The sequence below is a fragment of the Magnolia sinica genome, chromosome 2, assembly GCF_029962835.1.
Source record: "Magnolia sinica isolate HGM2019 chromosome 2, MsV1, whole genome shotgun sequence".
Lineage (NCBI taxonomy): Eukaryota > Viridiplantae > Streptophyta > Magnoliopsida > Magnoliales > Magnoliaceae > Magnolia > Magnolia sinica.
Window position 1 is genome coordinate 2,058,758 of NC_080574.1, and position 23,973 is coordinate 2,082,730.

The following is a 23,973-nucleotide window of genomic DNA, read 5'->3' on the forward strand; positions in this document are numbered from 1 at the left end:
TCACCATGACTCACAGTCCAGTTCACCTTCTTGTACGGTTTATCAGGTGGGTCCCACGTGCATGGATCATCGCCTGAAAATATCATGGACTGAACAATCTTGGACATTAAAATAAACAGGCAAAAAAATGCAGAATGGTCCACATTCACTTTGCACTGACACATGAGATGGCAATTGTAGCATTTCACAGGAATGGAGTGTGAACCGTTTTTGCCTTAACCAAACATTTGCACCAGATTGGTTGGACGATTGGGATCATCCCATCGTGGGTAATCTTTTGGTAAGAAGATCAAGGTCATCCATGGTGAGGCCCATCCGAGGAATGGCTTCGAATCACCATAAATGTGAATGTTGTGGCCAACAACAGGCTCACCAAATGGTCCCTGTAAGGCCCTGATCTAGCAAGTGCTAGGATTTAACCATTGATGTTGGAGATGAGTAATCAGAGAAAATCAAACCGTTAATCAGCTTCCCAGAATTGTCCCATGAAGCCCAAGTGACCATTTTTGAGTAGTAACGAAGATTATAAGGCAAAGAAGCAGAGCTTGGGAAGACAAGGATGGAGACCAGATACTACAATTCGAAATGAGATATTGAAGGAAATCCAGCCGTTGAACAGACAAATCCACCCCCATCCATTCGGTTTCCTACAATTCTTGCTTCCGGCTCAAACATCAAGTTTCATTTTTGGCCTGTGATGCATCTGAACTGGGACCCATAATATTTCTGTGCCTGTGTATCATCAATCAGATTCTGACGAAGTATCACGTACCAAAGTTTTCCTCTGTTGCAGGAAGCGTGTTAAAACGGTTTCAGTTGGCCAATGGTGGGCCCCACCACGTGATTCTTTGATCGGTCCATCCACGGACGTGTATTGCCTGTGACCCCGGGCATGACAACTCACCTCAATGCATACAAGTTCTAAAGGAATCTGACAACTTAAAACAGTAAATTTTAGGATTTAAGCAATGATCATAGTGGCCGAAACAAGATAAGAAGTGTGAGAATTCAAGTCCAAAATTTTATGGTTCCAACAAACATAATCAATCCACTGTGCTCGACATTTTATTGGTTTAATAAAAAGGAAGATTTTTCTATTCACCACATGATTACAGGACTGCTGGCCCACTTAAGATCCTTATTTGAGCTCTTCCACCCTGTGCAGCTATTATCACCCGTCGAAAAAAATGGCCCAAATCAAAACATCCTGAATTTTACAGGAACGGACACGCTTGGGCAAAAGCAAACAGCAACCTCAGTCTCTACTTGCCATTGCTTCTCTCAGTAAGAAATCACAGTATTGAAGGAAATCAGAGGAAATCCGGTTGGCCCGTGGATGTCAAGCACCGATGCCACATCCGACTGTTGGGGTCAACAAACCTTGGGCATGTGATCACTTCTGGAATTGGAAGGTAAACGTAGTGGGTGTTGCATACGCCTACTGTAATGCCGCTGTACCCGGCAAATGCACCATGGACCTGCATGGATCATGTATGCTATGTGACAACATGGACATGTATTTGCATATATACATACATACATACAGCAAGAAAGAAAGTGTTCTGTTTGAGAAACGAAGATAATGATTTGGAAGTGTGATAAAAAATCTCACAGCATTCTGGCCTAGTACAGTGCAGAGGATGGCATCAGATGCATTTGCACGGCATGCTCGGATCATGTAAGTTGGATCAATATACTTGACATCAGCCGGAAAGTCTATCTCCCTGAAATACTTTTTGATCTGTATGAAAATGGTAAGCTTATAATCAGTGTGATCGATCAAACAGCAACATCGGTATTATAAATTGTATATGTTTCATGCACACAAGAAGCACATTCGGAAAACTATAAATGGTTAACAACTTGTACTGTTGCAAGCCTAACAAATGACTATGGTCATATGTACTTTGAGTATCTGTGCAGGTAGAAGTCAAACATGGGAGATGGGTAATCTTGCCAAAACAAGAATCATAGCATGGCAATTAGTACACTGGACTAGCCAGATCTATATCATTACTCAGATAGGTTATGGTCAAACTAGTTGAGCTGTTTGCAGAAAGAATGCGGAAGCTCTTTATTTTTATTCTAGTGCTGGCGGGTTTTGAACCAAAATACATTCTATAATAATGGGGCTTGTCATGCTAGGTAAATGTCTGAGGCTTTTGCTATTTATTTGTTTGTTCATTCACGTTTTCTGAAATGTTTGGTGTTTTTATTTTGCAAACTTCTCTAACATCACCTATGACTTCCACTAGGATATGTTATGACCCCTAAAACCCAAGTGAATTTGCACAATAGGCTATAGGAAACCACTAAATCCCCCAAAGGATTGAAACCCTTAAATTGAGGAAAACATCCAAGAAATTCGTGTCCATGATAGAACAGTCAAATACCCTCAGAGACAGCAGATAAACCACTGCAGGTGTTTAATATGGTTCATGCATGCCATCAGGCCAATCCTAATTCTTTTAATTTGAAACAACCGACGACCACTCTAAATCAAATGACATGGTGAAAGTAGCAGGAAAGATTCAATATGAGAAAACATGGCCAGAACCTGCTTGATTTTGTCCCACACACACACACACAGAGTATGCCGAACAGTATAAAAAGCAGTCAATGTATCATACCAAAAATATTCGGTACAAAAGCGATGCAGACCACAGCATGCAAGTAATGAAAACCACTCATGCTGTGCATATGGAGAATTTGCTGTGATTTTGACAACTTGGGAACAGATAACCAAAATGATGTATCATTAACTAATCACATTGATTCCAATTTGAAGTAATTAACAACAATCCATGGTGTTTCTTCCTAAAAATCGATGATCGATGTGGCATGGCTGCAACTTAATTAAAACCATGGTTTTTTAAGGAAAAAATTACCAAAATATATGTACTCTGGTTCTCATAACTCTTCCACTAAAGGAGGGACAAGCATGTAAGGAAAAGGAAAAAAGAAAAATGGGGTTAAACACTAAGAAGATCAGCATCCAAAGCCAGAATATAAAGAAAGACTGAAGTTATCAAGGGAATGATGCAGGTTTTCTTTTTAACAGGTGGTTATGGTCCAATAGAGATGGGTGCTGGTTATGAACTTCATGAATTTGTGCTCTCACACCAAAGCCATGCTTTGAGTTCATATCTTGGAAACGGTATTCAATTCCATTTGAGAAAAGAGTGGAATACATTACACATAAATCCAAAAACAAGTGTACAAGACTGAAACTGCATGGTAATTTATTTTGGCACCCAACCACTAATAACCAGTGTTTCATTATTTTTGAAGCTATGGACTAAGATAATTTGGAAGAGAGGTTTCAAGTTGTTGGGTAAATTTCCATTCTCCTCTAGAGCCGTATTTTGTCTCTAATCCTAAGGCCATGTTTAGAAACCATGGGTTCCATGCCAAATAGCAGAAAAGGGTTTTCCTTCTATGTGTGATTTTTTGTGTTGTTTGGATAGCAAAGAAAATGGTGAATTCCACCAAGTAATTATTACATTTTTTCCATAATTTGGATTCTTGGCAAAAGAAACTAGATGAGTATCGTGAGAGAAATATGAGATTTTCACTTGCTACCCAAACAAGAACTCAAAATTGGAATCCATGTTTTAACAGTTCTTATGAAAATCATCATTGGATTTTATTTCTTTCTGTTTTTGTTTTTTTGTTTTTATTTTTATTTTTTTGCCTTGGGATTCATTGTCTCCAAAATTTACCTGGAGATGATAGTAGTGGATCCAGACAGAATATGAGTATTTTGAAAATATTAGTGTCTAGGTCACCACTTTATCTATTCCATGCATTTCAATTTACGATAGAAAAAAAAAGAAAAAACAGAAGAGATATTCTAATAAAAAAAGGAGTATGGTGTCAATTTCTGAGAACCTAACCTGCTGTTGGATATGGACACCAATATCTCCAAGCACCACATTCCCTGATGCATCTAAAGCATTCGACTTCTGTAGCAAGTCCTGAATGTCAAAATTAGATATACCGTTAATATAACTGATTTATAACACTTCCAGAGAACACTAGATTCTTTGAAACTTCTTTAGTACTACTCTTCGGTGCGTGTGATACCCTGGTGAAAAGGCACAGTAGAAAATCACAAGTAAAATAATACCAATAATAACACTGTAGAAACTTGGTGAAAATTCTGCAGCCCATCGATTTTCTAACTTGAGGATTTCGTCACCCTTCTTCTTGCTAAATATTTTTCACCCTTTCTTGTTCATTGTCTATACTTTTTCCTCATCAGGTAAGAAATTTCAAGAAGTAGGGTATCTTCAATGAGCACAGTGAGCACTGAGGGTTGCCGCACACATACATCCCACCATTTAAATATGGTTGACAGAAATGTAGCGAGCATTTCAAAATGCAAATTTTCAAAATCCTATATTGAAATGTGTGTTAAGATTCCCACCCACCATTATTGGATGGTGGGAGAAACGTGCACAAAAATTCTTGGTGTATCCGAACAAACTTTTCCCTTAACTAAGTGTGCGTTTGGTTGCACAAAATATCATGAAATTTCATGATATTTGGTGCAACCAAATGCACCCAAAACGGGAATATATATATATATATATATATATATAATCCCACTGTAGTACTAACCAACAGATATCAAGCAGAATATAGAATCCATTCACCTGTCCTGCTCCTTCAGCCACACAAATCACAGCTGATCCTTTAGTCCTTATTAGATGCTCGAGATGCCTTAAGACACCAAATGGTCCCTCTAAAGTAAAAGGTACCTACATTTGGGGTATAAAGCCATTACCACCTAATAGAGAGTATAAGAAAATGGAGAGCGCATCGTTAATCCCACACACCTCAGGAATCAAACAGATATCAATCTGCCCACTAGAAAGCGATGCATGCATAGCTATAAAACCGCTGCTTCTTCCCATCAATTTCACCAAACCAATGCCATGATATGCACTATGTGCCTGACTCAGCATAAAAGAAAGCACTTAACATGTCAAATTCGTACATTGTCTTTTTCTGCCATCGGTAAGCCACGAGTTCGAGAAGAGAGATTAAAGTGTAAAAACTGTTACCTCAATATATGCCGAATTGATTGCCCGTTGAGCTTCTTCTACAGCAGTATCAAACCCAAAGGTCTTATCCATTAGAAGTATGTCATTGTCAATGGTTTTAGGGACACAAACAACAGAGACTTTCATCCTTCTCTTGCGGCACTGCATGCGAAGAAAGTAATATATGAGTCATATAAGTGAACCACATCCCTAACTGGTTTTCAGCAAGAATTTACTAGAAATCCATTCTAATATGAAGGGTAGATGCAAAAGTACAGCTTTTGAGTTTTGAAATAGAATCAGATTTAACAGTTGATCATGACCACCAAGTTGTATAAGAGATAAAAAAGATCCAACAATATAAAATCACTGTTGAAATATCAAATAAGGCTCAATGCACGTGGTAGAAAGCATGATATCATCACACGTGATTTGTTTTAATTTTCGGATGGAAGAGAACCAATTACCTCATTATGAATTTCATTGGCTCCTGCATGTGTGCCATTCCCGCCCAGTACAAAAATCATATCAAATCCCCTGGCCTACAGTAAATATTCAGTTACCATCATACAGCTATTTTGGTGCATGCTTGATGCAAATTAATGTTGAGAGTATCTCACAACCATTTTTAATTCAAATTACACATGCCAACCATGAAGGACTGAAATTAATCTACCTGTATGCTATCTACAATATCACTGACGCTGCCCCCTCCGCGAGAAACTCCCAACAAGCTTCCACCGGCGAGATTAATGTTTTGAACCACTTCGCGTGAAAGCTGAAAAATACAACGGTTGCTTTGAGATTATGGATACAAACAACAATATCCGACTGATGCATACTGATCTTAAGTACTCAAAGAAACCACTCTCACTGGTATCTCGGCCAAGTCCTGATCAGAAAACCCACGGTAACCAAATGGGATTCCAAAAATCTTCTTAACTCCATAGATTTCAAGTGTGATCACTATCTGCAGAAAGCATGTAAAACTAAGGTTAATAATAACTCCTTTACTTAGTGGTGCGGTACATCACAGAAGAAAGAGTCTGCTGCTTAAAATGTTCCCAAGAAAGTATAGGTTCTATATTAGTTGACATGTTAACCTCCCCATGGGACAAGTTCTACAAAATGTCGAATTAAATGCACCATGAGAAATGCTCACATCCAACAGGTTGGACTATAATTTACCGTCCACCCAATGGATAATTTTCAAAGTATCATATGTAATGCAGGGGCATTTTCACACTGGGCTCGAGTGGGGTCGCTTGTGGGATGCAGGGGTACACTCGGGGTGGGTGGGGCCCACGGAGGAGGTTTCGTGTTCGAGACTCCTCACCAGGGGTGATTAATGCGCATTTCACACCGGGCTCGAGTGGGGTAGCCCGTGGGATGCGGGGACATACTCGGGGTGGGAGGCCCATGTGATTTGGGGCCCACGAAGGGGGTTCGGCCGAGGTTCTAACCCATGAGATGTGGAGCCTGGGCTATGAGATAAAGGGATTAATTCACCATACTCTAACAGTTCGAGCTTTTAGAGCAAGTGGTTAATTGTCCTGCATCAAATTGGTATCAGAGAGGGAGGTCTCAGGTTCGAGACTCCTCACCGGGGGTGATTAATGCAGGGGCATTTTCACACTGGGCTCGAGTGGAGTCTCTTGTGGGATGCAGGGGCACACTCGAGGTGGGTGCGGCCCACGGAGGAGGTCTCATGGTCGAGACTCCTCACCAGGGGTGATTAATGCGCATTTCACACCGGGCTCGAGTGGGGTAGCCCGTGGGATGCTGGGACACACTCGGGGTGGGAGGCCCATGTGATTTGGGGCCCACGAAAGGGGTTCGGCCGAGGTTCTAACCCATGAGATGTGAGGCCTGGGCTATGAGATAAAGGGATTAATTCGCCATACTCTAACAGTTCGAGCTTTTAGAGCAAGTGGTTAATTGTCCTGCATCAATATGGGTGCAACATCCAACATAAGTTGGCTCCACCATGAGGATCACCTTCTTCAAAAAACAGCCTCATCCACTCATCAGGTGGGCCACAACATAGAAAATAATGAATAACGGCTGATAGATGACAAAATACAAGTGTGGTCCACCAGATAAGTGAATAGGGCTGATTTTTACCCAAGGTATCCTCATGGTGGGGCCAACCTATTGGATGGGTTGGATTTCACACACACCACATGTTGGAAGTTATGTGCTGGGTGGATAGTAACTTATCATCCAACCGATTGGATATGAGCATCTCTCTATAACCATCATATATTCTCCAATAGGACAACCACATTTTTCTCTACAACAAAAAGAAAAGAAAAAAATAAAAATAAAAATCCCCGACAATCTGCAAGATACCATAAAATATACTTTGCTAGATTGAACAAGGGCAGGAATATAAATCCACAACCCTTTTAGTTTAGAAGTCTAAAACAATAGATGAAGGTGATGGGAAAAAAAAAAAACTGCTTCATGGATACCAACATCTGAGATTGAATATAACCATGTAAGAATGAAATTAATTGGCTTATATTAAGTCATTTGTGAATCTTAGATAGGGCATCATATGAATACATGCAAAAAAGCTCTATAAAGAACAAAATTGTGGGCAACTAGCAGGTGGAGAAGGCAATATGTACATTAGTTTAATTGGGAGTGATAAGTGCAATAAATAATTAATGTTGAGTCACTATGCAAATCAAGAAATGGATGACACCAGGAAGAGTAAGAAAAGAAGCTGATTCAACCTTTAAATTAGTTCACATAGGTAATGGGACTTACACATCCTGAGTATGGTACCCTGTTTTCTAATTGGGTTGACTGGCTTGTGACCAATCAAAAGGACACATATTGGTGCTGAAATCTACTGGTAGTGATGAGATATATCAGTGGAGATAATATGCATGCAAGAGAAATATGAACACATGAACCAAGAAAATATCAACTCCATCCCAAATGATACCTAGTATCAATATTCTAGACAAATGAGACTCCAGGTGTGGTTGGCTCTCTGTTTCCTGCCATCATCATCATCATCATCATTGTAGTCTTCTCAGAGCTATTTTGGGTTGGCTTAGTTCAACAACATGCTTATGAGTGGCTGTGCATTCCTACTTAACATCACTATAGTCTTTTTGAGTCCTGCCAATAGGAAATAGTTCTTCCCTCAGAGTACTGCTTGACCACAAGTATGCTGTAGACATCTAGTCTGTCTTGTGATGGGAATGATCAAATCAGGCAGCTAACCAGACCAAGAAGTTGTTTGATGCTCATGCGTATGAGATTGTTTTCCTTACATGGTTCAGATTTTATGTTTATCAACAATGTCCACATGCATGAAGATTCATGTTTCTTGTGATATTCAACTGAGTTCTTTTTCTATCATCAGCTTCATTATAGACAGGTAATGGCCAAGAATGTATCCATACTTAATTGACAATTCAAGTATACACAGTAATCTGTGGAGGAAAAATAAACAGTTCTAATAACTGCAAGGTCACCCACCTGTCTAATGACGTCATTGAGACCGGGACAGAGCCCTCCACAAGTAACAATTCCAGCTTTTACTTCTTCAGGCTCAAAGTATATTTGCTTACGTGGCCCAGCACGGTGGACCCTAGAGTAAGATGAGAATCACTAATCAATAGCAGAGCTGAAAATAAGACTAACCAAAACAATATATGATATCATGAATTTCAGTGAGAATGCTCCACCATTCTACCTAATCAAAACAAAAGGGCAGTTCACTACACATTATATGGTGCTAAACCATTCACAGAAAGCATAGTTTAAAGGCCCGAAAACTCGACTCCAATTGATGTTCATTCGGGACAGATCAACTCAGACTAAACCCAACTCAACTCAGTATTTAATTATTATAAAGTATTATATTCACAATTATAAATAATATTTTAAATAGAGTTTAATATAAGTATTATAAAATAAGAAATCTAACAACATTAGAGGGTGTTATCTGTCACAGAGGTCATGAGTTCAATTTTCGTTCCCTGTGTATTTTTAGTTTCCAACTTTCCAATAAATACCACCTCCACAGCTGAGTGACTCAGCTTGAAACCTCACTTAACTGAGTTGGCTCAGCTAAGTTACAGGTCAAGTCAGCGAGTCTTAGAACTATGATGGGTTCATAGTTTCGTAATTTTCCAAGATAAGGTCATTAGCAAATTCCGTAAAAACCAAAGACAAGATCATTTTGCATTAAAAAACGAGACTATTTATATTGGTAATTAGTTACTGAACAAAAAGATAATTACAAAGGGATGCTAACAGAACTGGCGGGTGATTGCTTAAGACACCAATATGAAGCTAAAGGACAGTGTCATGAGGCGAAAAAAGAACAATACCATTGCTCCACCCAGCTGCAATCAGGATCGATGCACTCAGCTCCAGCAGAAGTTGGTGAAGAGAACTTTATAACCTGATGCAGACATGTGCTTAGACATTTTGATACATTCAACTCAAAGCTATTTTTTTCAAATAAATGTTTCCTCTGCTCACAGCATGTTCAGTGCACTTATCAGATACCCCGACACTAATAAAGTTTATGTAGAGTTTTTAAATTGGGATAAGATTGCCAAGGGGGCACTTAAAAATTACACATGTTGCACCTGGCTCTTTAAGTTACAAAATAATTCATGTACAATTCACTTGTGCAAGCCATTCAATTAGCAATTCCCAATTTGGATATGTCACATGTGCAAACAAAAATGAGAACCTCAGTTTCCTTGGGGCCTGTTTGGCAGATGCCTAAAAATGAGTTCATCTCATTTTAGTTCATTGCGATTATGCATTTGAAGTTGTATCTCTTTTCAGTAAGGATTAAAAATAATTTTGACAACCAATAATCATTATCTCTAATACATAATTACGTTTAACTAAAATGAGATGAACTCATTTCTAGGCATCTACCAAATATGCCCTTAAATTTTCTTGTGAGGAAATCAAATAGGGGCATGCAAAAACCCTCAGATGCACAAGTATAAAACCCACACGCACTCACACCCCACTGGGATTTCACCACAATGGGTACTCAAACCCATGACCTCGTGTTGAAACTCTTGTGACTCTACCACCAAGGCATGAGTAAGGACCCAAAGGAGTGGCACCTTGTGTAGGAGGTTCCTGCAACTAAGTAGAAAGAAAGACGAGACTTTTCTTATTTTGACTCCTTAACAAATTTATGCCAATGTCAATGAAATATGGAAAGAGTCATCAACATCAGATACACATCGGTGTCCTGTCATTTACACGTGCACTTGATCAGCCTCGGTTATAAACCTTTGATTTGCGGAAAGTTGAAACTTGCTTGACTTGATCAAGCTAAACTAACTTGATTACGGTTGACTTTAGAATTTAACACATGGTTGAAACGATGTATCATATATAAGACCCATGTTAACATACTATTTTTTTATTTTTTTTTTGCTGTAATTAGTACAAGTAGTACTCAACTGACAGCAAATACAATGTAGCAATAGGACAGTAACACTATTGCAACAACTGAAGTAAACTCCAGATCTAAGAAACAATTGGCGGGTGATGAGTTCAGTTAAACTAGACTCAGCTCAACCGACATTTCCCCACAAACAGGGTTGTGGCATTTAGCCATTTTCAAGAAGATACAATAGCTCACCTTTAAAAGTGCCCTATCATCATCATTTACATAACCATTCCGCCTCTCCTCTGGTGCGCTGATACCATTCACTACTTGAGGACCTCTGCAAAGCCAAATTCTCCCGTCACCACAGTAAAGCTTAAAAGTAGAAGACGACAGTTTAAAGCAGAGTTGGCAGTGCAGAAATGCAGCATCGATTGGGATCAAATGAGCAGAACTACTTTTAGTTAAATCTGGAGGAATTCATTTAGATCAATGAACATGGTTGTGCAGACAAAGGGGAAGCGAAATCACCTGCTTTTGAGAGAGAACGTGGTGGGCCTCGGCTTAAGGTCAAAAACATCCTTCAAATGCGGCAAATTGAACCTCTCTTCGAAATCCTCCTGGAAATGCTTCTTCCAATCTGGATCCTTAAAATCTATTTCTGGCTTTGCAACAACGGCTCTAACATCTGTGGTTAAATATCTCTTTCTCGTGTATCTATCAGATCTTCCGAATCTCGAAAATTTTAAATTAAACAGAGAATGGTCTACATTCAAATGCAAACTATCCAGCCTCGGGTTGATTAAACCAGCACCGTTGATCGATGAAACAAAGGCCATTCCTTAATCAGCTGAACCAATTACTCCTTCAAGGTAATATCAATCAGCAAATATCCTGTCATAAGTATATATTAAAAAAAAAAAATCAATGCTCGTTGAGGCTTAAGAATCAATAAATTTTGGGGAAAAAAAGGGGGGGACTTCAAACAATAAGCAAACAGAAATTCCATTCCAAAAACATAAAAGAGAGCCTGTTCAGGAGTTAGTGGGACTGCCTGAAACTGTAGTTTTCAGGACCTCTGGCATACATGGGGCACCATAGCCATTCATTCAATGGGCCCCACTATAGATGACCCACCAAGAAAACTGTACCTATTGGACATTCCTAACCATCCAACTAATTGGCATTTGTGTTGGCTATATAGAAACGTTTCGCCTTCTAATACACATCACTCATTTTCAGTCCATGACAGGGCCCACAGCTTCATGCAACAATGAGACTTTTGTACTGTGAACCATTCACAGTGGGGGGCCCCAAATGAAAGGCTCCAATTAGTGGACCACCTACCGTATCATCATTAAATTGAAACTTCAATTTGCAATAAGAGAAATGCTTAGGTGATTCAGGTGAGGATTAAAGAGCCTATTCATAATTTCACAGCATGTGTGCCCAATTGCAACGCATGTCTGTAAGATTGAGGCCATTCATCAGGTGGGGCCTATGGTTAACACACCCTGTCTCGAAAATCAGGCTAGTCTACTCATCCAGTAGGCGATGCGTGCATATGAAAAGAGAAATGGTGACAGTTAGGAAAAGAGATTAATGTTCTAAATTCAACGCACGACATGGCCTGCTAGATAGTGGACCAGCCTAATTTTGGAACAGTGCATGGTCATAGCGGACCATGCCAGATGGACGGCCCGGATTTAATACAAGTATGCAACATCAGCATGTTTGTATCTTCTCTTGATTGTTTATTTTATGTTTTCTTTTTCTGCACAGATCGCTTAAGCATTTCTCCTTACAAGAAAAAGAGTATATTTTTCAATAATTCAGCCATACAAGAACAACTTCAAGGACTAAAAAAAGTGTGTGTTTGGTTAATTTCATGATAAATCAGTCCATTTTAGTTCAAATTTTCATAATATTTAATGAAATTTGGTGCAACAAAACACACCCAAAAGCAAAAAGAGAAGAATGAATTGAAAATTTTCAAATTACGATCCAGAAGAGAAGAATTCAAAGGACGAAAACCAACCGATTCGGATCCGAAAAACACAGCATCGTAATCAGAGATTAAACACGGCATTTCTTGAAAGAAATATTAAAATCAGATTCGATATGAGAATCTTTGAAACTAACATAAAATACAAGAAAAAGAAGCCAACTTTTTTTAAAAAAATAAAAATAAAAAGTTCCTTTTTGGTAGCGTAACAATTCATAGCAAAAGATTCGTGAGAGAAGGCCGATGGTCACCTCTAGAGAAGACAATAGACGGAGTGGATCTTTGATGGGAGAAGAATTCTATGGTCGGTATTCGACGATCTTGTTCTGAGTTTGAGAGAGAGAGAGAGCTTTTTTTAAGAGCTTTTTTCAAGCGTGGGAGTTTTCGTCAGGCAGCTTTGGAACGGAACGGAGGCTTTTTGGGTTCAATCTCGGGATTTGTCGTTTTCATACGACTGCTACCGCTAGGCTGAGGGTTTTTACGGTACATCCCGATGTGTTTTGTTTTTTTTTACGTTAGGAGTGTAGCCATTGGTTTTAAGGTCATTTTTTCAATGATCCAAACCATTCATATGATAGAACTGACAGTTGATGGATGTTATTCAAATGATATTTAAGATTGGAACGTTTTATTCATGAAAAATTATCAATGGATAAAATAAACCGTCCATATTCAAGCAAGGGTTGAGATATTTCATTATAGTAGACTTTCTCTTCTATCTTCCATTCATAGTATCCCACCTAATATAAACAGCTTGGATCGTTGAAATATGACTCTAGATCGAATGGCTGCTTTCTAGATCGTTGAACGATATGATAGAGCCAGCAGCACTGGAATATGGTAGAGCGTGGGAAAGTTATTGGACACGTGGGAGAGTTATTTGTCATTTTTAGCCGTTATATAGTTATATATACTGTATATCGAAATTTTTTTTAAACCAATTTGTATTGGATGATTCTATCCATCCGATTAGTTGAGCTGAAATCAATGGTAAAAAATGAAAACATTTAACGGTAGATTATTCTGTGAACTAAGTGAAGAAAAGTGTTAAAAACAATTGTCTAATTGGTATGAAGTTTTAAAATTAACCCATCAATCATAGGTCCCATCATATTATCAGAACCGATTGGTACCCCACCTTGCCACGTATACTGTGGAGAGATTGACGTACGTTGCTCTATTTCTTCCTGATCCACCGCATCATATCAGCACCTCCAGTTTTCTAGCGTTAAAACAACGGAGAATAATAGGGGGATTCGCGCGAGTAAAGAATGAAATGGTTATCCGCATCAGACATGCCATATATTACAATTTCCAAAGATCAGGTCCGTCCAATCATCATTCGATCACGTATTTAAGAAGTTGGATGGTTAGGATAACTGAAATATATTACAATATACTTACATCGTGTCCCACCTGATAACCTTTTCAGCCTAGCTTTTTGGCACGTGTAACATGAACTACACCTTCAGTTCATTGTTGAACCGGCCGTTGCATTTCTCTCACACGCTCAAATTATCAATGCTTTTCTGGTTTGGGCCTGGCCAACATGTACAGGTCCCACCTGGTAAACGGCTGGATCTTGCACTCGTATGCCACGCTGGCATCTGTGAACGCGGGTAGTTCCCAACCTACCCGCTCGAGCAACACACGCATCTCTGTAAACGATCGTTCATATCGTTTTCATCGGAGCGAAGCGAGAACTGCAACTCACTTTGGGGCCCACCATCTCAGTCGCCTACTATTTTGGAATTTGGACTACGGAGAGAATATTCCACTAGAGAAATGTTTTGATACTCTGGCGGACTTATGTTTCGTATACATACACTCATAAATTACACACGTGTTCAAAAGTAACTCAGATCCAACCGTCCAAATCTTTGCAACAATCTGGATGGTTTCATTAATAAAATATATGATACTAAAATGTTGAAAATGGCCTTATTGGTTGAAATGTATGGACGGTTGAGTAAATCAGAGGTTAATGGTCCAGATTCAGGAAATAAATATTCGTAAATCAGAGGTTAATATTCTACAAACAATCTAATTTTGGGTTATCGAACTACCCAAACTTGATGCCAGGTGTTGAACAGTTGAAACGTCTCTTCTTCTTCACATGTACAATCTTAGTGCATGTGCATGAAGATACCATGGTCAGAGTATCTATGAGTTCCTAATTCTAGAGGGAGTTGGTAGTAGGCACGTGGGCGGTGGTCATGTAGCGGTTCCTACTTTCCTGCTAATGCTAACGTGCGCTGTTGGGTTACGATACCAACGGGAACGCGCACGTGCGAGTCATTGTACTATCGCATTTTGTGCGGTTGAAAAAGTTCTGCAGGTGTGCAGGTGTGGTATATTGTTAAAGGGAGATAATATGGTGGGACCGGAGAATCGGAACCTTCTAGAGGCATCTATCTACGTTACAAGTGCCCTGGTGTTGAAAAAATAAGGCCGATCAACTCATCTACAGGCCACATCGAAAAAAATCAACGGTCAGCCAATGATATGAGTCAATGTACAGGTGTAGCCCACCTAATGAGTGGATCGGATTGATTTTCATGGAAAGTAATCTTCATGGTGTGATTCACCTTTGACACGGCTAGGATTTTCTATAAATGTGTGGCTAGATGTGTGAATTTACACATGCGACGATTTCTCTGGTACACCTCATTTCCCACAGCGAATGAAGCTGATCCAGTGCACGTCAGGACCATTTAAGTAGATGGTAGCAACCCTGCCATTGAAAAGATTTTCTCTGATCTCGACCTTTCTTGGCCGTCCAAAACAGGTGGTATTCGGTGGTACGCACTTACATCAAATCAATGTTGAGATAAGGCTTATTATGTGTGCCCAGTCATTGGATGGTCCAGGATCCTTGACCATGCACACCAACCAATGGTTTGTACCATCCAATGAAGGTACCAGACATGTGCACCGGTCTATCTACCTCTCGGAAGGGAAAATGAAATATCAAGTATTCCGAAAGGTCGTCCAAAGTATGTTTTGCCCGATCTTTACTGCAGGAGGCCCACCTTGACGATCAGACCTTTCATCTGGTGGGCCCAACATAGATGAGTAACTAAATATTAGAGAAAATGGAAAATCCAAATTGTATAATTAGTGCATGCAAGTGGACAGTTAAAACATGAGGGATTTTGTGTGTGTGGTGGGTATTCAATGTTCCCGTGGGCCTGAAAGTTAGATCAATCCCCAGCCGTTGGTAGATATGGGGTTCCATTTCATACCAGGACGGTGTCTGATCATTATCTGGCCCTGGGTCTAACCAAGTGGCGAGCTTGGCTGGAGGGCCCGAGAATAAGCCCAGCCCATTAACAGCCCTACTTGAGATAATCCATAAGAAATCTATGTTTGGGTCAAGGCCTGATTTTCGGCCCAATATCTTTTCAACATGAACTTGGGCTTGAAGTAGCTTAAAGGCCTGGTCAGCCTAGCCTAACCTAGCTCAGCTCATGCAACAAGGTGGACAGAGTCTGTAGCAGCCATGGTTATGGCCAAGTTCCTTAGCTTGCAATCTGGACCCTCCATAGGTCTTGGGGTTGAACTTAGGCCGTAGAATCTGGGCCTTGAGGTAGAGGTCCTTCTCAGTTCTAGACGATTGTCTTTGTCCAAAACCTCAGGTTGGAATAATTTTGCCCTTGAAGATCCATCGAACAGACTCCTACTAAATCAAAACCACTCAAATTGTGGCCTTATTCTAGATTGAGCATAGCCCAAAATTTATATTGAATCGATACTGTTAAATGCCCAATTTGAGCCAATCAAATGGATGACTCATGAAGAAATAGTCATGAATTCAACAACAGGCATTTAGAATTTGAACACATCCTACATTTCAAATGCGGCCCATCATTTGGATGGTTCAGATTGAGGAACCTATGTCCCATTTTTACAGCATTTATGTACAAGTATATGGATGGTCCAACTCCATCGGGAGCATCAACGTTTTTCTCAAAAGATTACTCTAGCACATGAAATATTTCCATATTCCCGTTTTTGGTTCTAATAGTCACATGACGTGATTTTCTCTAGTGTCAAAATTCAAATAGAGAAAACTTTGATACTCTAGCAGAGTATGATGGATGATATGCAGGCACTAACAAATTACATACAACAGGAGGTCAAATTAAACTGTTCAAATTAGTGGTGCCTGCTTTAGATATATCATAACAAAGAACTATACTTATTTGATTTTCTCGCTATTGGATTAGTGGACATTTATTGGACGGTTAAAAATGAAAAAGATCCAATTGTTCTATTTCTAGAAACAAGCATCCATAAATCAGTTGTGATTGCTAAACCAATACTTATATTGGTACAGTGGGTTCTATAATTTAGTCACTTTAATTTGAGTTAATGCATGCCATGTGGACAATTTCTACCTGGACGCTTATCAAGCACCATGGGCAGCCAGAGTATTATATAGCTCCTCCATGTTTGGAGGAGATTTTGTGGGAAGCAACCAACGTAAGACACGTTTGGGACTTGAAAACAAAATGAGGATTCCTCTGTTTCAGGCAAAATAGCAGAAAAGATTCCTGTAATAATGAAATTTTTATTTTTTTATTTTCCGTTGTATTTTCAACACGTGTAGGACTCACGTGAGCCAATGGGCAGATATGGCTCTGTGTGGAAAACACCTCTCACCTGAAATTACGGTTGTTGGTGGGCCGGGTTGGCCCATGGGCTTGGGCCTGGCCTCACTCAAAAAGTTTGGACAGAAACATCAGTTAAATGGCCAAGCCCAAGCCTAAAAATATAAGCCCATCTGATAGTGCAGCTAGGCTTAGGCGAGTAAGAGAAAATGAAAGAGAGAATTCTTCTCACGTGTCTCATCCACACGTGTGGGGACTTGAAGTCCTTTATCATTTGTAAGTGCCCATTGGCTTGGACCAGCACGTTTAGGTTTTTAAGAGCATTCTTGTCACATGTCATGCATGGTTAGGGGGCAATAGGTCAGTTATGGGCCAGATTAGAGTCAGCCCTAGCCCTCCTAATTACTAAATGGACAGATAATTCTAGCCCAATTACCTTCTGACTCAACCTGAACTACTTAAAATTTATCAAGCCCAACTTCATCTGGTCCATTTAATTGTAAATGGGTCAGACTCGATAGACCTGATGCAAATCTGCCACGACCCAACTCAGTTTAAGGATAAAACGGGTCGGTCTTGACTGTTCTGACACAATTGCCACAACCCAACTCAGGTTTAAAAATGGAATGCAAGGCCAAGGGGTCGTTTGGGTGCCTAAGTCCTTAAATTGTAAAGGGATTACAAGGTATAAAGAGATTACAAATTCTAGTTGTAATTTAAAACCTGATAAAAAGTCATGTTTTAGATTACAGGTGAAGTCTTTACAGCTAAAAATGCATTATACATGTTAGAACACAATAGTTAATATACAATTATGATATGTGCGGCTCACCATAAGATGTATGGTACATCCAATCTATCCATCATGTACTTCCCTTGATGCTCTTCGGTGTCAAATAGCTCATCCATTATCAAATAGAGGGAAGGATAGACATTCACTATTAAAAACTTTTAGATTGCATTTGGGGCCCACTGTTATAGAAGACATTCAATCCATTAAGTGTGTGCATGCTTTAATGCTTTCTTAGGGCTTAAAAAATATCTAGTCTTTCTTATGTGATTTGCAAATTTTGGATATTTCACTACCCAAGCTCTATGGTATAAATGCATACATTTTATAGGCTGGCCAAATACACAATATATTTACATGTAAAGAGATTACCACTTAAAAGTCAAACAAAATAGCATGTAAAGCAATTACAATTAAAACTCATTTTAGGCATAATGTGTTTACAACTAAAAAAAATTACAGTTGCATGCATTCAAACCAGAGGTGTACACGAGTCAAACCGAGTTGAGCTGGGCATAGCTCGACTCGGCTTGGCCACTTACTGACCCCAGCCTGAACTCGACTCGGTCTGGTCAACAGCTCAAGCCAGTTCGAGTCGAGTTCAAGCCAAGATCGAGCCGAGTTCACTTGTGCAGCATTTTCACAAACACATGGATTGCACCTTCAAAATCTCACTGTATGTGAAACAGCAGCAGTGGTTTTACAAGTATTTCATCAAACACCTTCTAAGCAATATAAAAATCAAGAAAAAAAAAAGGATATTTATTTCATATACATACCTTCATTGCCACTAGTCACACTTCGTTGAGTCATTTCATCAAACACTTGGTGAGCAACATCAATATTAAAGTAACCGAGTCATCGAATTGATTCGATCCAAGTTCGGTTTGAGTTGGGTTTGATCCGAGTCGAGTCGAGCTCGGGCAAGCACGAACTCGGTTCGAAATTTTTTTGAGCTCAAAAAATCAGCTCAACTCAGCTAGAACTTAGTGTCGAACCGAGTCGAATCAAGCTTTTCCGAGTCAAGTCAGTGAGCTAACCGAGCTAACTCGGTTCGTGTGCAGCCCTAATTCAAACATTGAAAAATAAAAATTCATCGATACTTTTTATTCATTATTGTTTTTAGGAATTTTGGGTCGGTAGGGTCAATTGTCTTAGTCCATTATTAATAACCTATATGGGTGGGTGATGCAGGTAAGCTTCAACCAAAGCCCAGCCCACTTACTTAGCTGGGTCACAGTTCTATCCCAAGCCCCACTTGCTAACCATTTAGCTTGTCATGAACCGCCTCAAAGTGGGTTGAGCCAGTTGACCAGAAGCCCAACCCGACACACTGTTACAACTATGCATGGAAGTGTGAGCTTTCTAAACAACCAGATCTTACTCAAAAATGGTGGGCCAGCTTTTACTTTGAGGACCGGGTCGGGCTCAGGCCCTGGGTAGGCTCTGCTGGTGGGCTTCAACTGGGCTCGCCTGCTCCAAGATGGCCCATTAACAGCCGTCCCCGGAATTCAGTGAACGGGATCCCGGGGTGCTAATTTCCCAGGAGAAGCCTCCAGTGGTACTGGGAAGATGTGGGGCCCACGTTATGTATACAGGACATCCATCCCGTCCATCAGATGCATAAGATCATGTTACACCTAGGTTTACAAAAATCAACAGGATCAAACACTCAGCTGGGCTACAGCAGGAGTGAACAAGAAGGGAAGGGTCTGAATTGCAAGACAACCTAATTTTATGCCTGACCTTCATCCAGGCCAATTGAAGAGTCTGAATGGCCTGGGTTGCATATACACTACATGTTAGCCCCCTATTCAAATAAACATAGGCGTCCGCTCTCAACTTGTTCTGTGTGTGGCCCACCTGTGTTTTGTATCGGGCTGATTTTAAGGACCAATTGTAACTTGAGGTCACGAATCTGATGGACGGTTTGGATGTCCTGAACAGATCACTTGGGCCCCACTTCTGTCCACACCACGAAAGCGCGCCCTATTTCCCATTGGCATACATTGAAATGAATTTGCAAGGAAAATGATGCTGTAGTCTTGTAGACCTGTCTCTGTCGTACATGATAGAGACCCGCCTACCGTACACCGCAATGGACCGTGGTTAAAATCCGAAACAGATGATCTCCTTCAAATGGATAGTAGAAAGGCAAAAACAGTTATTGGCTGATGTACGGTCATCGTCCACCCCGTGGAAGGTACCTCTATCATATTATGATGGAGAGACCCCATTGTATCAAATGTGTCAATGTGACACGTGTAATTTGGTTATTTCCTTGTTGCAAAACATTTTTTTGGAAATTCAGAAAAATCAAGACATTATTAAGTAAAATCAGCGTTCTTGAAAATTTTTAAAATAATAATAATTTCACATTAAGATGCCAGTAAATTTTGAAGTTGTAAACTCTTGTAAAGCTTTTACAATTAACCCCCTTATAGAGAAGTTTCTGTTAAGAACCTAATCAATGCGCCATAAGCCTTAGGATCGATGGAACAAGTTCCAGTGGCGGTTTTCACTTTTGCCTCTATTCTAGGTAACCCTTTCTAAAGTGTGGCTGCTGCACTCTGATTATCCAAGTAGTTATTTTCACACCGTGGCGGCTTTCACTCTGTTTATCCAAGTAGTTATTTTCACACCGTGGCCGCTTGCACTCTGATCTAGGTTGTCCTTTTCATGAGTTATTCCTTAACTTGAACAGTCCTGAAATTACTGATCTTCGATGTCCCTTATTAGAGACTTGGTGAGCGTGGCTTAGGATCGATGAAACTTTTAAAGGTAGGCTATTAAATCCTTAGGATAGTAACTGTTTCTCTATAATTGGATTACCAAGTAATCTAAAACACAATAAAGCATTAAGATTTTTTTTTAATATCATTGTTCTAAGAGGGCGTTTGGATCTTAAGTTACTTAAGATGAGCTACTTATGCCTCAAGTAACTTATCTTGGTTTCTACTTATTAAGATAAAGTGATTAAGTTACTATAAGTATTAAAAAAAAAAAATTTACTTATAATTGATCATAAACCAAAACTTCTTATCTCAAATAAGTTACTTATCTACTGCTGTAAGTAGAAAAAGTAACTTATTTGGTGGTATCCAAACGGGCCCTAAAAGCCCGGGTAATCTGTAAGGGGTTTACAAGGGAATCCAAACAGTCCCTAAAATGCCTTTGCCTATAAACCTTTTACAGCTGAAGGATTTTACGGGCATTCAAACGACCCTTGGAATGTCCCATCTACCACAAAACTTACAGGGAGCTGGTACTCAGTAACAAGCACCAATCTCAAGTGGAGATTTCTTCTTACTGAAATTCCTTCAATGCATTTCCACCTTATACATATATATCTCCCATTTCTATACTCATTTTCATGAGAAGTGCTTCTTCTAAGATTATCAGAAACTCCTTCAATTCAAACTCCCTCTCTTGGGTCTTTTTCTTTCCCTTCCTTTAGCTGAGAGCCCTTTTCTTCTACAGCATCTGAAGCTCAAATCAAATTTCTTCTGTTGGGTCTTTTTTCACCTGTCATCAAAGAGTTTCCTGGAAGCTTCTTCAATCAAATTGAGGTGGCTCCTCTAGCAGATCTCATTCGAGCTTGTCAAATTGAATTTAGTCCCTCTGGCTCTTCCTTTTTTCCTTTCTCCCATTTGCATAGACCAGGTTTTTCAAGAGTCTCGGAACTTCCTCACGGGAGTTTGTGTCCTTTTTCATTTTGGAAGAGATCTTGTTCCTCGAGGCCTTCCAATTTTTTCTAAAGAATCTCCAGCTTATAAAAATCAAATTCCTCCTCTTGGGTTCTTCTATTTTCTTCACTCTGTAGAAGAATCTGGTTCTTCCAGAGTTTCTCAACCTTCAGCTAATCAAATTTCCTGTCTTGGGTCCTTTTCTTCTCTCAGTTTCTGCGAAGGCTCTGTTCTTCTAGAGACTCAAGCATCTCCTGATCAGATATCCTATTTTGGGTGCATCCCCTTTTCAGTAGAAAAGGCCTGATTTCGGAGAGTTAGAATCTCTCCATATAATCCTCTTCCCAAACTCCATGGGTACTGTCACGGTAACATCAGCATGCAATACCAGGATTTCCCAAAGCTTTGGCTTCGAAGATAATGCCATCCATCTCCGCGATGCCTCATTTTCTTCCTATCTCAGCAGTGGGGAAGAGACTTTCGCGCTAAAACATGCTGAGTCGACTCGTCCCCCACCTCTTGCTGTGAACACCGCTGCAGAGTCTTTCCACCAGATAAGCTTTGGTAGAAAATATAATCCAGACGGTGAAATCAGTATCTTTGATGCGGAAAAATACTTCAGGGGAGGAATGGACGGCGAGAACATGGCAAGTGCCGAGAAAGGTGGGAGGCGAGAGCTGAAGAAAGAGGGGAGAATTGATCTGCTGCGATCAAAAACAATGTTCAAGTCAGGAACACCAAGCATCTGTTCGGAGGTGAGCGGAAACAGCCAAACTGCGTTATTGCCACGATTCCAAAAAGACCCACCTACAAATGCGCAGAAACAGGTGACTGGTAAGAGATTTTTCAGCACCTTTGGCTGCAGTTCATGTTCTGGTAAGAAATCTGTTAATATCGATGAAAAGATTGCAGAGAGTAGAGATTTCAGCCATTGCAAGAAAGTTGTTGATTTTGAGGACCCTCGAAGCACAGAGATCATCATCAAAGAACCGGTTGAAATAGGCCGGAATCTGTTGGGTGCTGCTGGAAACATTCAAAGCCATCCCGAATTCAGGTGCAGGGAAGAGATGGGCTTCCGGATGGCTGAAACGGGTGGTTTTGGATTCAAGAGAGAAGACTGTTTCACTTTCCCCATTTTGAATCACATGGCGGGAAATGTGACCGTTGGAAGACAGTTAGAAGGAGAAGAAAAGGCGCGGATCTCACTGGACGTGTTTGGGTCCCCTTTCCTGGCAAAGGACAACAGTTCACCTCTCCGGAGGTTGACCATGTTTACTTCGGACACTGGCCGGAGAATTGAGGAGATCCCGGCAAGCACTGGTGGTGGCGACAGCGTAAGTGACATTGACAATGATCTCGGGAGCGATTCAAGCTCGGACTTGTTTGAGATCGAGAGCCTGACTAGCAAGGCCTACCCACTTTCCAGCCGACGGCTATCAGACGACGTTTCCAGCTGTCCAGCCACCACCACATGCTATGAACCGAGTGAGGCGAGCATAGAGTGGAGCGTTGTAACTGCCAGTGCCGCCAACTTCTCGGTGGCGTCAGATTACGACGACCTAGAACTGATAAAGAAGAAACCGGACAATGAGACAAGAATAACAACGACCACGACCACAACCACGACCACGACCACCACATCTAAAACTACTACTGCCAGGACCTCGATGGTCAAGGAGGCACAGAGACGCCAGCTCAATTCCTTGCTGGGCTGCAAGAGCAGCAAATCGGTGAAGGTTGCAGCCGATGCATACAGGGTGTGTGAGAATTCAAAATCCAATGGACACCGATTGCTCCGATCGGATTCCATTACACCATTGACGATGTTCCAGCCCGATATTCGGGTAATGGACTTCGACTCTGCACACGTGCAACGTGCTTTTTCTACACGCTCGCACACGTCACATTCCCTTTACATGCACTAGGGCATGTGCACGTGTGAACCACCATGGGGAGGCTATAGGTTTTGCTTAAGACCAATGCAGCTTTCATTGCTTTAATCATGATTAGTGTATTTAGAGATTAGAGAGAGTGTTTTAAGTGTGTAGTGGGTTGCAGGGAAGCTTATGCTAAAATGCATGCTTAATTTGGAAAGAGGAATGCCATTTGAATTTCATATTTCAATCAGGGCTTGTTTGGACAATAGGAAAAGAATAGAAAAATGTATCGATTATTCCATAATGATTTCTTGAAAATCCCTTAGCTAGAAGAGCTTCTACTTTGTCAACTGATAGCGAGAGAATGAAATCAAGATAAATACCGATACCTATTATGGGTAGAAAGATGTAAATAGAAACAAATAGTTCTCGTGGTCCAGAATCCAACAACCACAATTGAAACATGGAGATTCCCCCATGAATTACATTTTTGGGATCTCGTTTGGATAGCGAATGAAAACCACATAAAGCTATATCAAATGATCACATTGTATATTGTGCATGA

General features: G+C 40.3%; 2 protein-coding genes across 3 annotated transcripts; one reads left to right on the top strand and one right to left on the bottom strand.

Annotated features, from left to right (window-relative positions):
• Positions 1-999: 999 nt before the first annotated feature.
• LOC131231534 (ATP-dependent 6-phosphofructokinase 5, chloroplastic-like) lies at positions 1,000-12,852 on the bottom strand. 2 transcript variants are annotated; one of them, XM_058227759.1, is made up of 14 exons: positions 12,694-12,852; positions 10,969-11,331; positions 10,693-10,777; positions 9,404-9,477; positions 8,547-8,658; positions 5,923-6,018; positions 5,725-5,826; positions 5,516-5,590; positions 5,070-5,210; positions 4,842-4,958; positions 4,659-4,763; positions 3,897-3,977; positions 1,613-1,741; positions 1,000-1,478 (listed from the first exon to the last, which is right to left on the bottom strand). In XM_058227759.1, exons 2-14 carry the CDS (start codon positions 11,274-11,276, stop codon positions 1,311-1,313), a joined length of 1,593 nt encoding a protein of 530 aa, XP_058083742.1. In that variant the 5' UTR covers positions 11,277-11,331; positions 12,694-12,852; the 3' UTR covers positions 1,000-1,310. The 2 variants fall into 2 exon arrangements, with proteins under 2 accessions (XP_058083742.1, XP_058083737.1); XM_058227754.1 differs by having other exon boundaries at positions 10,969-11,302; positions 12,694-12,848.
• An 8,205-nt stretch (positions 12,853-21,057) lies between these two features.
• LOC131231545 (protein PHYTOCHROME KINASE SUBSTRATE 1-like) lies at positions 21,058-23,674 on the top strand. Its single transcript, XM_058227765.1, has 2 exons — positions 21,058-22,365; positions 22,444-23,674. Exons 1-2 carry the CDS (start codon positions 21,885-21,887, stop codon positions 23,454-23,456), a joined length of 1,494 nt encoding a protein of 497 aa, XP_058083748.1. The 5' UTR covers positions 21,058-21,884; the 3' UTR covers positions 23,457-23,674.
• Positions 23,675-23,973: the final 299 nt, after the last annotated feature.